The 15,156-nt window shown below is 32.3% G+C and overlaps 1 protein-coding gene across 4 annotated transcripts in view; it reads left to right on the top strand.

The window, feature by feature from the left end:
* Positions 1 to 15,156, top strand: part of PRKACB (protein kinase cAMP-activated catalytic subunit beta) — a 136,871-nt gene that overhangs the window by 89,627 nt on the left and 32,088 nt on the right. For 3 of the 4 annotated variants that reach the window (XM_082834716.1, XM_082834718.1, XM_082834715.1), the window contains 3 exons: positions 764 to 892; positions 12,815 to 12,913; positions 13,945 to 14,027. In XM_082834716.1, the coding sequence (XP_082690842.1) occupies positions 764 to 892; positions 12,815 to 12,913; positions 13,945 to 14,027 (311 nt within the window). Of the gene's footprint in view, positions 1 to 763; positions 893 to 2,929; positions 3,022 to 12,814; positions 12,914 to 13,944; positions 14,028 to 15,156 lie in introns of those variants that run through there. The other variant, XM_082834717.1, reaches the window with a different exon arrangement.

The raw sequence follows: 15,156 nt of genomic DNA, 5'->3' as shown, positions 1-15,156 counted from the left end.
TGTTCCTAGTAATTTTCATTTTGTTGTGGCAGCAACAAATTCAATAGATTGATGCCTCCAATTCTTTGCTTCTATGCTATAGTCAAAGCCAAAGATATTTGCTTGTAACAAAGCATCTTTCAAGGAGAAAGAGAGTGATTATTCTTCTGGGACTCTGACTTTTGGTTATCTTTGTGGGAGTGAGGAACTCTTTTTACCTTATTGTTACTTTTTTAGGTAATACTGGGTTGTTATCACATCAGAGGGAGAAAACCATTAGTATCTCTCATGCTGTTATTATCTAGTTCATATAAGGATAGAAATGAAGTAAGACAGTGTTTCTTCAGAGGTAACTCTAGTGAAAGGACTCTGATCCTCAGCTTATCTATTCATTATAATTATTTGTAAGTGCACTAAGACTGTGTGGCTTCCATGACTGCATACTTCGGGTCAGTTTGTAATTATTAAAATATGGAGCTAATTTATTAGAAGTCCAATACTATGAATTCATATGGCCTTTCATATTTCAACTGAGGATCTTACTTCCTCACATTACTATTATGCTTTGTTTTGCGATGTAAGTCTCTTCTCAAATATTAGATCCTTTCTTATTCAAAGGGAAAAATAGAACCAATAATCTGCAATTTCAGTAGTCTCTTTGTATTGTTTTTAAATGGATAGTTATAAATTACCTATTCTGATAGCATATCATTAAATCTATTATAGTTTTCATAGTCTTATGAAAATTTCTAATTTTAAAGTTTATTTTTTCATGTATATGTAGAATAATGCTGGGCTGGAAGATTTTGAAAGGAAAAAAACCCTTGGAACAGGTTCATTTGGAAGAGTCATGTTGGTGAAACATAAAGCCACTGAACAGTATTATGCAATGAAGATCTTAGATAAGCAGAAGGTTAGTGTATGCATTGGTTTGGGGGTTTCTTTTTGGAATTTAAAAAAAATTTTTAATTTTAAATTGAAATATAGTTGATTTACAATGTTGTGTTAGCTTCAGGTATACAGCAAAGTGATTCAGTTATATACATATATATTCTTTATTAGATTCTTTTCCATTATAGGTTATTACAAGATATTGAGTATAGTTCTTTGTGCTCTACAGGTTCTTGTTGGTTATCTATTGTATATATAGTGGTGTGTATATTTTAATCCCAAACTCCCCATTTATCCCTCCTCCCCCACCTTTCCTTTTGGTAACCATAAGTTTGCTTTCTATGTCTGTGAGTCTATTTCTGTTTTGTAAATAAATTCATTTGTATCATTTGTTTAGATTCCACATATAAGTGATATCATAGGATATTTGTCTTTGTCTTGCCTACTTCACTTAGTATGGTAATCTCTGGGCAGAATACTCTTTAACATAAATTGCAGCAATATTTTTTGGCCCCATCTCCTAGAGTAATGGAAATAAAAACAAAAATAAACAAATGGGATCTAATTAAACTTAAAAGCTTTTGCATAGCAAAGGAAACCATAAACAAAATGAAAAGACAACCTACTACAGAGTGGTAGAAAATATTTGAAAATGATACGACTGACAAGGGATTAATTTCCAAAATATACAGCTTATTACAGCTCAATATCAAGAAAACAAACAGCCTAATCAAAAAATGGGTAGAAGATGTAAATAGACATTCCTCCAAAGAAGACATACCAGTGGCCAACAGGCACATGAAAAGATGCTCAATATTGCTAATTATTAGAGCAATGCAAATCAAGACTACAATGAGTATCACCTCACACTGGTCAGAATGACCATGATCAAAAAGTCTACAAGTAATAAATGCTGGAGAGGGTGTAGAAAAAAAGGAACCCTCCTACATTGCTGGTAAGAATGTAAATTTGTACAGCCAATATGGAGAACAGTGTGGAGGTTCCTTAAAAGACCAAACATAGAGCTACCACAGGATCCTGCAATCCCCCTCCTGGGCATATATCTGGAGAAAACCATAATTCGAAAAGGTACATGCACCCTAATGATTATAACAGCACAATTTACAGTAGCCAAGACATGGAAGCAACCTAAATGTCCATCAACAGATAAGTGGATAAAGAAGATGTGTGTATATATACACAATGGAATATTACTCAGCCATAAAAAAATGAAATAATGCCTTTTGCAGCAACATGGATGGACCTAGGGATTATCATGCTAAGTAAAGCAGTCCGACAGAGAAAGACAAATATCACATAATATTGCTTATATGTGAAATCTAAAAAGATGATACTGGTGTATTCATTGTTATTTACCTGAAGAGTAAATTTTATCTGCTAGATTATTAAACACATGCAATAGAATAACTTACCATTGACACCTTCAGATAATTTTATTGTTGTGTTTAATTTGCATTCCTCTTTATTGTGACTATATGACACATACAATTAATAGTTGAGTGTAGGGGGGTACATTATGATTTCAATAATTATTTATACATAATAGGTATATATATGTTTACTAACAAAATATTGAATTCTATATGTAAAGAACAGGCATCTCTATTACACTCTGCCTTGTGGAAAAATGCAGGGGCCAATTACTTGATCCTTAGATTGAGGTAACAGAAATTTAGTGATTTATTTTATGACTTAATTTAATTGACAGTTGAAGCCCTGTTGTTTAACATGATTGAGCTGTTTAATTTAAAATGTAAGTTAAAGCAGGGAAAAATTTGAAAACCTGCATACTGTAACAAATATCAAATCATTATATTATACACCTCAAACTAATAATGTTACATGTCAGTTATAGCTAAAAGAAAGTAATTAATTAAAAAATGAATTTTAAGTATTTATCATATATTAGTGTTATCTAATGAATCAAGGTGTCTGAATTATTCATGCTTTAAATATTAAGCTTCTGTTTTCCTAGTAATGACTATTGAGGGAAAGTAAAAGAAAAATGGCGAATCTTGATTTGTTATCTTACAGATATTATGTACTCAAGAATGACATTTTGGCTTGCTGGGATACAGATAGGAAAATGTGGAGGAAACAGTACTGAACGAGTAATCAGGGTTACAGATGGTGGGTAAACTAGTGCTATCCAATAGAAATATAATGTGAGGCACATAGGTCATTTTGAGTTTTTTAGTAGCTACATTTTTTAAAAAGTAAAAAGAAATAGTTAAAATTATTCTTAATTAATAGATCTTTATTTAGCCCAAGGTATCTAAAATACTATCACTGCCACATGTATAATATAAAAATTACTGAGATGTTTCATATTCTCTTTTTCATACCAAGTTGTCAAAATCTGATGTTTATTTTAAACTTACAGTATATCTCCATTCAAATTAGCCACATTTTGAGTGTTAAATAACCACATGTGGCTAGTGGCTACCATATTGGACAGCACAGCATTAGACTGGTCTGAGGTTTCAGTCCAACCTCTATTTTTTTTTTTTTTCGGTACGCGGGGCTCTCACTGTTGTGGCCTCTCCCGTTGCGGAGCACAGGCTCCGGACGAGCAGGCTTAGCGGCCATGGCCCACGGGCCCAGCCGCTCCGTGGCATGTGGGATCTTCCCGAACCGGGGCACGAACCTGTGTCCTCTGCATCGGCAGGCGGACTCTCAACCACTGTGCCACCAGGGAAGCCCAACCTCTATTTTAAAACAAAAACCAAAACTAACCCCTAATATGAAAAGTAGTAATGGATTAAGTCTCTCTAAAATTAAATACACCCATACACACATTTGTGCATCTTTGTCTACTGCCCTCATTCACTTTATCTTTTCTAACCATGCTTCTTGAAAAAATAGTTTAATCACTCACCGCTAACTCACTTCCTTTTAATTCTTCAACCCACAACAATTTAGCTGCCTCCTTGTTTATCTCCTGCTTCTTGCTACTCTACTGAAATGGCACTACCATGGATCACCATTCCAGTGACTTAATCACCAAGTCCAGTGGACTCTTTTTGCTCATCTTATGTGACTTTTTTAGAGCCAGGACTGTAGTGATACTCCCTTGAAACTGTCTTGTCCCTGGACTTCTGGAACCCCATGCTCCTAATTATAGTATTTCCTCTCTGAGCTCTTCTTTTTCATGTGCCTTTTCCTGTTTTGTTCTATTTTTTCCTTCTGTCTGCTCTTTAAAGATTGCTAATCTCAATCACTGGACTATACACTCTTCCTGTTTTCTTGTTCTGTATCCTCTTCCCATGTACTCTAATCCAAGCTTCAACTCATCATTGAACTCTACACTTCTGATTTGTACAATCTGAGCATGGAGCTCTTAGAGATCAACTAGTCCTTACCCTAATTATCTAGATGAGGTAATTGGATCTTAGGGAGGGTAAGTGACCAGCATACTTGTATTGCTAGCACAACAACAAAATGTCTCCAATTTGCTTGCTTTCTTGTTTGTTTGAAGCATAATAGACTTACAATATTATATTAGTTACAGATGTACAACATAATGATTTGATATTTCTATACATTACAAAATGATCACCATGACAGTCTAGTTACTATCTGTCACTATACAAAGTTATCATAATATTATTGACTATATTTCCTATACTGTATTTTAACCTGTGATTCATTTATTTTGTAACTCTTAATTTATCCTGTAAACTCTTAAAGTTTGTGTCTCTTAATCTCCCTTACCTATATCATTCATCACCCCACACCTCCTCCCCTCTGAGTTCTCTGTATCTATGAGTCTGTTTCTGTTTTGTTATGTTTGTTCACTTGTTTTTTCAGATTCTACATATAAGAGAAATCATATGGTGTTTTTCTTTGTCTGTCTGACTTATTTTACTCAGCATAATACCCTCATACTTCTAAGTCCATCTATGTTGTCACAAATGGCAAGATTTCCTTCTTTTTTTATTGCTGAGTATATTACATTTTATATTCCATCTTCTTATCAATCCATCTGTTAATGGACACTTAGGTTGCTTCCATATCTTGGCTATAGTAAATAACACTGCAGTGAACATAGGGGTGCATATATCTTTTTGAATTAGTGTTTTTAATGTTCTTTGGAAAAATACCCAGAAGTGGAATTGCTGGATTATATGGTAGTTCTACTTTTAATTATTTGAGGAACCTCCATACTGTTTTCCATAGTGACTGTACCAGTTTACATTCCTACCAACAGTGCATGAGGGTTCCATTTTCTCCACATCCTTGCCAACACTTGTTATTTGTGTCTTTTTTGTAATAGCCATTCTAACAGGTGTAGGGTTATATCTCATTGTAGTTTTGATTTGCATTTCCCTGATAATAAGTGATGTTGAGTATTTTTTCATGTACCTGTTGACCATCTGTGTGTCATCTTTAGAAAAATGTCTACTCAGGTCCTCTGCCCATTTTTCAATAGGGTTGTTTTTTGATGTTGAGTCTTATGATTTTTTTTTAATATCTTGGATATTAACCCTTTATCAGACATTGTTTGCAGTTATTTTCTCCCATTCAGTTGGATGCCTTTTTGTTTTGTTCATAGCTTCCTTCACTGTGCAGAAGTATTTTAGTTTAAGGTAGTCCCATTTGTTTACTTTTGTTTTTGTTTCCCTTGCTTGAGGAGACATATCCAAAAAAACATTGTTAAGACAGGTGTCAAAGAGCATACTGCCTATGTTTTCTTCTAAGAATTTTATAGTTTCAGATCTTACATTTAAGTCTTTAATCCATTTTGAGTTTATGTTTGTATATGGTGTGAGAAAATAACCCATTTTGATTCTTTTGCATATAGCTGTTCAATTTTTCCAGCACCGTTTATCAAAGAGACTATCTTTTCTCCATTGTATATTCTTGCCTTGTTTGTTGTAAATTAATTGACCATATAAGCATGGGTTTATTTCTGGGCTTTCTATTCTGTTTCATTGGTCTATGTGTCTGTTTTTATACTAGTTTCATACTGTTTTGATTATTGTAGCTTTGTAGTATACTTTGAAATCAGCAGGCATGATACCTGCAGCTTTGTTCTTCTTTCTCAAGATTGTTTTGGCTATTCAGGGTCTTGTTTACATATAAATTCTAGAATTATTTGTTCTAGTTCTGTGAAAAATGCCGTTGGTATTTTGATAGAGATTGCATTGAATCTGCAGATTGCCTTGAGTAGTATGGCCATTTTAAGAATCTTAAGTCTTCCAATCCATGAGCTCAGTGTATCTTTCCATTTGTTTGTGTCATTTTTAATTTATTTCATCAATGTGTTTTAGTCTTCTGAGTACAGGTTTTTACCTCCTTGGTTAGATTTATTTCTAAGTGTTTTATTGTTTTTGATGCAGTTGTAAGTGGGATTGTTTTAATTTCTCTCTCTGATAGTTTGTTGTTAGTGTATTAAAACACAAAAGATTTCTATACATTAATTTTGTGTCCTGAAACCTTACTGAATTCATTTATTATAATAGGCTTTTTTGTGGCATCTAAAAAATGCAGGGGGGAAGTAAGAATGCAGAGCCATTAGAATGCATTCAAACTTAAGAGATTATCAACTTAAATAACCACATATATGTATAGGTTGTTATATATAAACCTCCTGGTATCCACAAACCAAAAATCTATAATAGATACACACACAAAAAAAGAGAAAGGAATCCAAACATAACAGTAAAGATAGACATCAGATCACAAGGGAAGAGAGCAAAAGAAGAAGAAAGAAACAAAAAAAAAACTACCAAAAAAACCCAGCTGAAAACAGTTACCAAAATGACAATAAGTACATATCTACCAATAATTACTTTAAATGTAAATGGACTAAATGCTGTAGTCAAAAGATAGAGTGGCTGAATGAATAAAAAACAAGACCCATATATATGTTGCCTACAAGAGACTCACTTCACATCTAAAGACACACACAGACTGAAAGTGAGGGGATTGGAAAAGGTATTCCATGCAAATGAAAATGAAAAGAAAGCTGTGGTAGCAATATTTATATCAGACAAAATAGACTTTAAAACAAAGACCATAACGAGACATGAAGGACATTACATAATGTTAATTGGGTCAATGCCAGAAGAAGTAATAATAATTATAAATATATATGCACCCACCATAGGAGCAGCTAAATACATATAGCAAATATTAACAAACATAAAGGGAGAAATTGATAGTAACATATTAATAGTAGGGGCCTTTAATATTCCACTTACATCAATGGACAGATCGAGATAGAAAATCAATAAAGAAACATTGCCCTTAAGTGACACATTATACTAGATGGGGTTTAATAGCTATACATAGAAAATTCCATCCCAAAGCATCAGAATACACATTCTTTTTCAAGCAAACATGGAAATTCTCCAGGGTAGATCAATGCTAGGCTACAAAACAAGTCTTAATAAATTTAAGAATATTGAAATCATATCAAGCATCTTTTCCAACTACAATTATATGAGACTAGAAATCAATGACAAAAAAAAAGTACAAGAAACACAAACACATGGAAGCTAAACATAGTGCTACTGAGCAACCATTGGGTCACTGAAGAAATTAAAGTGGAAATCAGAAAATACCTGGAGACAAATGAAAATGAAATGCAATGATCCAAAATCTGTGGGACACAGTAGAAGCATCTCTAAGAGGTAAGCTTATAGTGATACAAGCCTCCCTCAGGAAACAAGAAAAATCTCAAATAAACAGCCTAATCTTACACCTAAAAGAACTAGAAAAAGAAGAATAAACAAAACCCAAAGTTAGTAGAAGAAAAGAAACCATAAAGATCAGAGCAGAAATAAATGAAAGAGAGACTGAAAAAAACAATAGAAAAGATAAATGAAACTAAGAGCTGGTTCTTTAAAAGATAAGAACCTTTAACCAGACTCATCAAATAAAAAGGAGAAAGGGTCCAAATAAATAAAATCAGAAATGAAAAAGAAGAAGTTACAACTGACACCACAGAAATACAAAGGATCATAAGAGATTGCTACAAACAATTACATGCCAACTAATTGGACAAACTAGAAGAAATGGATAAATTCCTAGAAGAGTACACTCTCTCAAGACTGAATCAGGAAGAAATAGAAAATATGAACAGACCAACTACCAGTAATGAAATTGAATCAGTAATTTAAAAAAAAAAAAACCTCCCAACAACAAAAGTTCAGGACCAAATGACTTCATGGGTGAATTCTACCAAACATTTGAAGAAGAGTTTACATCTGTCCTTCTCAAAGTATTCCAAAAAATTTCAGAGAAAGGAATGCTTGTGACCTTATTGAATGAGGCCAGCATCACCCTGATACCAAAACCAAAAAAAGACACCATAAAAAAAGAAAACTATAGGCCAATATCACTGATGAACACAGACGCAAAAATCCTCAACAAAATATTAGAAAACCAAATTCAATATATTAAAAAGATCATACACCACAATCAAGTGGGATTTATCCCTGGGTGCAAGGATGGTTCAGAATCCACAAATCAATCAATGTGATACACCACATTAACAGATTGAAGAACAAAAATCATATGATCATCTCAATAGATGTAGAAAAAGTTTTTGACAAAAAAGCTTTTGACATGAACATCCATTTATGACAAAAACTTTCAACAAAGTAGGTATAGAGGGAACAATACCTCAACATAATAAAGGCCAAAAATGACAAGCCTACAGCTAACACTTATACTCCCTGGTAAACTGAAAGCATTTCCTCTAAGATCAGGAATGAGATAAAGATACCCACTCTGTCCACTATTATGCAACATAGTATTGGAAGTCCTAGCCACAGCAAACGGATAAGAAAAAGAAAAAGAATCCAAATTGGAAAGGAAAAAGTACAACTGTCACTGTTGGCAGATGACACGATACTATATCAAATTTATGTTTTTTATTAAACCTATTATTAAAATGTTATTATCTGTATACTCCCTCATATTTTTTGTTAAGATGTTAACAGAATGTACTCTAGTCATAAAATATTAAAAGGATTACAAACGATACCATTTTTATGCTTTAAAGTATTTAGGGAAGTTTCAAATTTCTTTTTTAGTAAGATAGTGAGAAGTAAGATAAGTTACTGAGAAGATTAACTCATTGATTAAATATTAGTGAAAGAGCATTTTCCAGAGGAATAGCTGCCATTTGAAGTCATTTCTACTGCGGCAATGTTCTGGATCTATTCGTAATTAGGACAAAGTGTTTATGTTCTGAATTTTTTTCAAGTTTATTTACTGTAATTTGCTAAAGATAAGTAATAAAATAACACTCTATAATAATCTTTTTGCCATAAATTTTTCAATTAACTCTTTTTGGCTTCTATCTTATAGTGTATGGAGCATGGGGAAGAAAATCAGTGCAGAAATCAAGGAAATCTCATTTCTTTATTCCTTACTATATGTCTAGCATTGCTAGGTACTTTATATTATTGTATCAGTGAATCTTCCCAACAACTTTGTGGGACATTAATTTCCCTTTTAAGCCCATAACCTATTTAAGTAATTTTTCCAAAGTCAAACAGCTAGTAAGATGAACTAGGAATTTGCACAAGCTTTGTCTGATTTCTATGCCTCCACTCCTTGTTTAATTTTTCCTTTGAAATGTATTTGTTATCCCTAAGATTCTTTCTACCACCACATAATTTGGTCTCTCACTAACGTTAACTGGGCTTTCACAATAGCATCTTAATTAATTTTCACAACCCCACACTTTTCCCCCTGTACTAATTCACCCTCCTCATTGCCAGTGAAGTTTTCTTACCATATCATATCATTTCACTTAGTCAGAAAGCTTCCTGATGTTTATTAAATGAAGCCAGAGCTCTGCAGCCTACTTTCAAGCACTTTATAATTTTCTTCCAGACTCCACTATAGGCTTATTTGACACTTTTCCTACATGTCCTCTATTCTCTACTTCTCTGATTGAAACTTGACTCACAGGAGTATTTGGTGCTCTGCTGGGTGGTGCAGGGTAATATGCGATGATACATGGCCTATCTTCTATATTAATATCTTCTCAAGTGTTTGGCTAAAAAAAAGTCAGCTGATAAGTAATTATTTAGAAGTGCTTTTAAATATATATATTTAAATTAACATAAATATTAAGAAGTAAATATAAATTTTATTTGAATTTTGAAAATAAAACATGGGCTATATTCCCAGGGGTACTTGTTAATTTTCTCTGCCATTCTGGCATACTTCATCACCAAATTTTGAGAAGCACTGTCCTAAGCTATTACCAAATGGAATTAGCAATCAGACTTACCTTTTTTTTTCTTTCCAGTTTTAATGATATATAATTGACATATAGCCTGTATTAGTAATGATTTGATTTATATAATAACATCATGAAATGATCACCATAATAAGTTTAGTGAATATCCATCTTCTGATAGAAGCAAAATAAAAGAAAAAAATTTTTTTCCTTGTGATGAGAACTCTTAGATTTACTCTCAGCAGCTTTCATATGTAACATACAGCAGTGTTAATTATATTTATCATGTTGTATATTACATCTCTAGTACTATTTATCTAAGTATAGAAGACTTATCTTTCTATATTTTTCCCCTTCAGGTAATGGTTCTGGATATTAACCCTGACTGTACTACTCCTCTATGTTTTTCTAACCTTTGATATCTATCCATCTTTAAGACCCAGCTGAGCTCTCACCTTTTTTAATAAATTATAATAACAATTGACATTTATTGAGCTTTTACTTTGTGTAAAGCACTGTGTTAATCACTTGACATGTATTGTGCTACACAGTCACTTACAAAGTAGGTATTATAATTATCATCAGCATTTTATAGATAAAGAATCTTGGACTCAGAAAGATTATGTACTAGGCCTAATGTAAACATTTTCTCCTCTGAACAGTTATAACATCATAACTCTCATTTGGCAGTTATTCATAAATTGCTGTTCTCATATTTATGCATCATACTTTCAAGTAAATTTTATGGAGCATGAAGGGAGATACTCTCTTGTCCTTATCTCTGTTGCACTTGTTGTGCCTTACATGTAGTAGATATGCATATTTAAAAGTAAATTAAAATTTAGTTAATTTTAAAAATTAATTTAAAAATTAACCAACATTATTTGCTTTGCCAGCTCATATGTCTTAGATTCATTTTAATTGTTATGCCCCCCAACATACACACACATTTGGCTTAAGGCTATAATGCAGAAAGCCTCTCTGTTACAGTTTTCATTACTTATTTCACAAGGTAACACATTGTCTATGCCTAACTAAAAACCCAGTGTATATTGTAATATATAAAAGTAAACACTGGTATATCCAAACAATGGAATGTTATTCAATGCTAAAAAAAAAAGAAAAATGAGCTATCAAGCCATGAAAAGACATGGAGGAAACTAAATGCATAAACTAAGTGAAAGAAGCCAATCTGAAAAGGCTAAATAAATACTATATGATTCCACCTATGGAACATTCTGGAAAAAGCAGAACAATGGAGACAGTAAAAATACTAGTGGTTGCCTGGTTTTGATGGGAAGGGAGGGTTGAATAAGTGGGACACAGAGGATTTTTAGGGCAATGAAACTACTCTGTATATTATAATGGTGGGTTCATGTCATTACACATTTGTCCAAACCCATAGAATGTACAACACCAAGAGTGAACCCTAATGAAATTAATGGGTGATAATGATGGGTCACTTGTAGGTTCATTAATTGTAACAAATGTGCACTCTGGTGAAGAATGTCGATAATGGAGGAGACTATGCATGTGTGGAGGCAGGGGGTATATGGGAAATCTCTGTACTTTGTGTTCAGTTCTGCTGTGAACCTGAAACTGCTTAAAAAAAACCAGTCTATTGATAAAAAGTAAACACAAAGCAACAATAATTCTCCAGCTAATGTTATATAATTTATTGTGATAAGTATGAACTAATTGGTTCTGTAACCAGTTAGAATGTGGACAATAGTGATTCATTCACTTCATGTTTTCAGGTAAAAAAAAGCAGCTGAGGTCCGACGAGTTGAAATAACATCTCCAGTGTCACACACTGGTTGAATAGAAGGTCTAGAGAACACAGGTCTTCTGACTCTTAGTCAATTATTCTTTACTCAGCATTATTTTTATACTGTAATTTTATATCCTAATAATGGATGCTATCTTTGATAACCTTTCTTATTCATGTTCAACTTCTCGAGTTCTGTGACTACCCCACACTGACAATAAGCCTCTGTCAAGAAAAAATGCCACTTCCTAATGATTTACACATATACAAAACCCTGTTTTTCTTAAATTCAGAATAGAATCACATGTGGAATAGAATCACAGTCTTCATGAAGTCAAGATAAGTTTCTTTCCCTACTATGTACCTGATTGATTAGACAATCCAGTGGAAGCTTGATTAATCCTATATGACCTTATTTGTTATAAAGACATAGTCATTTTTGTCAATATTTTATGGCTCTGCAAATGTTCTTGTATTTATTCAGGTATTATGAAATTAACAGATTGTTCATTTTTACCTCCTGTTTTTTAGTTATTGACTTTTCCTCAATCTTTAATTTTCTTGCTTATCTTCTCAAGATTTAAAATCAGTACCTACTTATTACAGTAATTTGTGCCAGCTCTTTTAGTGGACTATAAGTCATTAGGACCTAAGTATTTTCACATATTAATTTTTTAAGTAATTTATTATGAGTCCCTTTTTTCTTAGCTCTTGCTTCTTTACTGAAAATTATAGTTAACCTTCCGAAGACCAAGTTTTAAACCTCTGTTAGGTTTTTCATTTGAGTCTGATAAGCCTAGTTGGTAGTTATTATTATTATCCTTATCTAAGATAGCAATTTTGTTTATCCAAGTTCATTATGATATGGAAAACTTTTTTTCTTTTAAAATTATAACAACTTTTAAAGTTTGTTCAAATACATAAATATATCTTTTTTTTGTCAATTACAGGTTGTTAAACTGAAGCAAATAGAGCATACTTTGAATGAGAAAAGAATATTACAGGCAGTGAATTTTCCTTTTCTTGTTCGACTGGAGTATTCTTTTAAGGTAAATTTTACTTCTATCTAAATGAGATATTTTCAACTTCATAGTTTTTAAATTACAAAGTTATAATAGGATTCTAATCTATATGATAAACCTGGAGAAAATGAATAAACAAAAAATTAATATATTTAGATTTTATATAATTAAGTCCTATTGTGCTTAAAAACTTAGGTGACATTTGAAAAGGTTTTGATTCTTATTGAGGAAATTGTTAAAGTTAATGTGTAATTAACTTTGTTAATGTGTAATTTTTCATGAAATGGTATTATAAAATCAAGTATTTTAATTTATCAAAATTCATAGTGACATCTTATTAAGCAAATCTTACACTCATACTAATGAATACACCCACATACCTTCTTCTCTTGAACCTTTGCTGCTGCAATCTCACTGTCGTCTTTTACTTAGTAATTTGTGCTCTAGCCTTTCCATTTATTTGAAGCAGAACAATCTTTGGCCCTCTGCTCAAGCACCTCATAATGTTGCACAAGGTTTATTCTTTAAGTTGGCAGCTTTTCAGCTTTTTGGAATGATACTTGGCATCTCTCTACCAATTGATTAATATGGAACATTTTAGCCTTTTTCCTTTTTCCTCCTTTATTCTTTAAATCAAATGAAGATCTGTGTATTTAGGATGATGTTAAAAATTGTTAATCTCTCTGACCTAATTTAGTACATAAAATGTAAATATTCTTACTAACTTTTTCAAATTGTTTTTTAACTTTTGCTTACACTATAGCATTACGTCATTGCCACAGTGTTTAAGTGTTCAAGAGTTAAGTGTTCCCTGCAAGAGCAGGAACAGCAAAAATCCCATACTAATCTGTGGCAAGAGTAGCAGGGGGGTAAAAATAAGTGCCCCAGTGTAGAAAAGTTAGGGCCTTTTCCATTTATTCTCTATTTCCCAATGTTAGTAATGTATCAGATTTTTTAATTTGTCTTTTTCTAATTGAACATGGTGTTATCTTAAAATATTTTCGTGCAAAATAATGTTTCATAATTTTGATTTAGTTATCCTTTTTATTTGTTCATAGGATAATTCTAATTTATACATGGTTATGGAATATGTCCCTGGTGGTGAAATGTTTTCACATCTAAGAAGAATTGGAAGGTTCAGGTAACTAACACTTTACAGTCCTCAAATCTTTATATGCTGTGTGTTTGTTTTAAACCAAACTTTTAAGTTATTGTCAATGTTAAAAATTTATTTCATTTAATTTAGTAATATTTTAGCTATATGAAGAGTTACATGGAAACATTAATAAGAGGCCACATCATACTGAGTTTTAAAAATTAAATAAAAGCACCATGATAGCAGTATAAATATTCTAGCATTGGTAGGTATCATGAGGGTCCATTATTTGAAGACTATCCAGATATTGCAAAAATTTATTGAATTTAGACCAGTGTTTACTGAATAAATATTAATAATACATCTCTGGGGAAGAGGTTTGTGTAAGGATGAAAATAAGAAAGAAATATATAGAAAAGATAATCCTTGATATCATAGTGATAAAATTATGAAAGTTTGTTTTGCACAGATTTATTCTCCTTAACGTTGTTGCCATGTTGAGTTTTAAACATATATATGTAATTTAAAAGGAGTTTGTACCTTGTCATTAGGTTATTACTAATAAGGTCACGCAGTTATTAAAAGAGTTTATACATTTTGTTAACTTTACCTGTGTGTAATAGTTTGTAAGCTACTACTGTTCATTTAAAATCACTATTAGAATGAAGCTGAAACCAAGAGCAGGTCCAGCTTTGTTCAGTATACTGTATATTGACATTAATTAAAACATCAGTATGAATTCAAACAAGACTGTAGATGGTAATTCAATTCATGAAAACATGATGGTAGACTTGGATTACCATGAGATCATATTCAGTAATGGGCCAGAATGAGAGTTATTTTAGTTACCTGAGGCCTAAACCAAAATTCATTTATTGACCTAATATGTACAGGACACCTAATATATGTCAGGCACTGTGCTGATACAGAGTAACTTCTCTTTAATGATTTTTTTTTAACTTCCTGTTTTCCTCTCCTACACTCGTTGTCCAGGCAGGTCCAGAATTCTCACGTTGCCCTATGATAAGTTAGAGTTTTACACTGAATTACCACACCTTAACCTGTCTTCAAAAAATATTTTATCCATTTTTTGTGATTATTTCTTTTCTTTGCAACTCCCCACACTCTTATTTCTTTAATACTTAACTTGATACTAAGAGGAAAGCAAGTTGAT

The sequence above is a fragment of the Leucopleurus acutus genome (genome assembly GCF_964270905.1).
Source record: "Leucopleurus acutus genome assembly, chromosome: 2".
Classification (NCBI taxonomy): Eukaryota; Metazoa; Chordata; class Mammalia; order Artiodactyla; family Delphinidae; genus Leucopleurus; species Leucopleurus acutus.
Note: the sequence above shows the minus strand (reverse complement) of the source record. Positions and strands in the feature narration are given on the sequence as shown.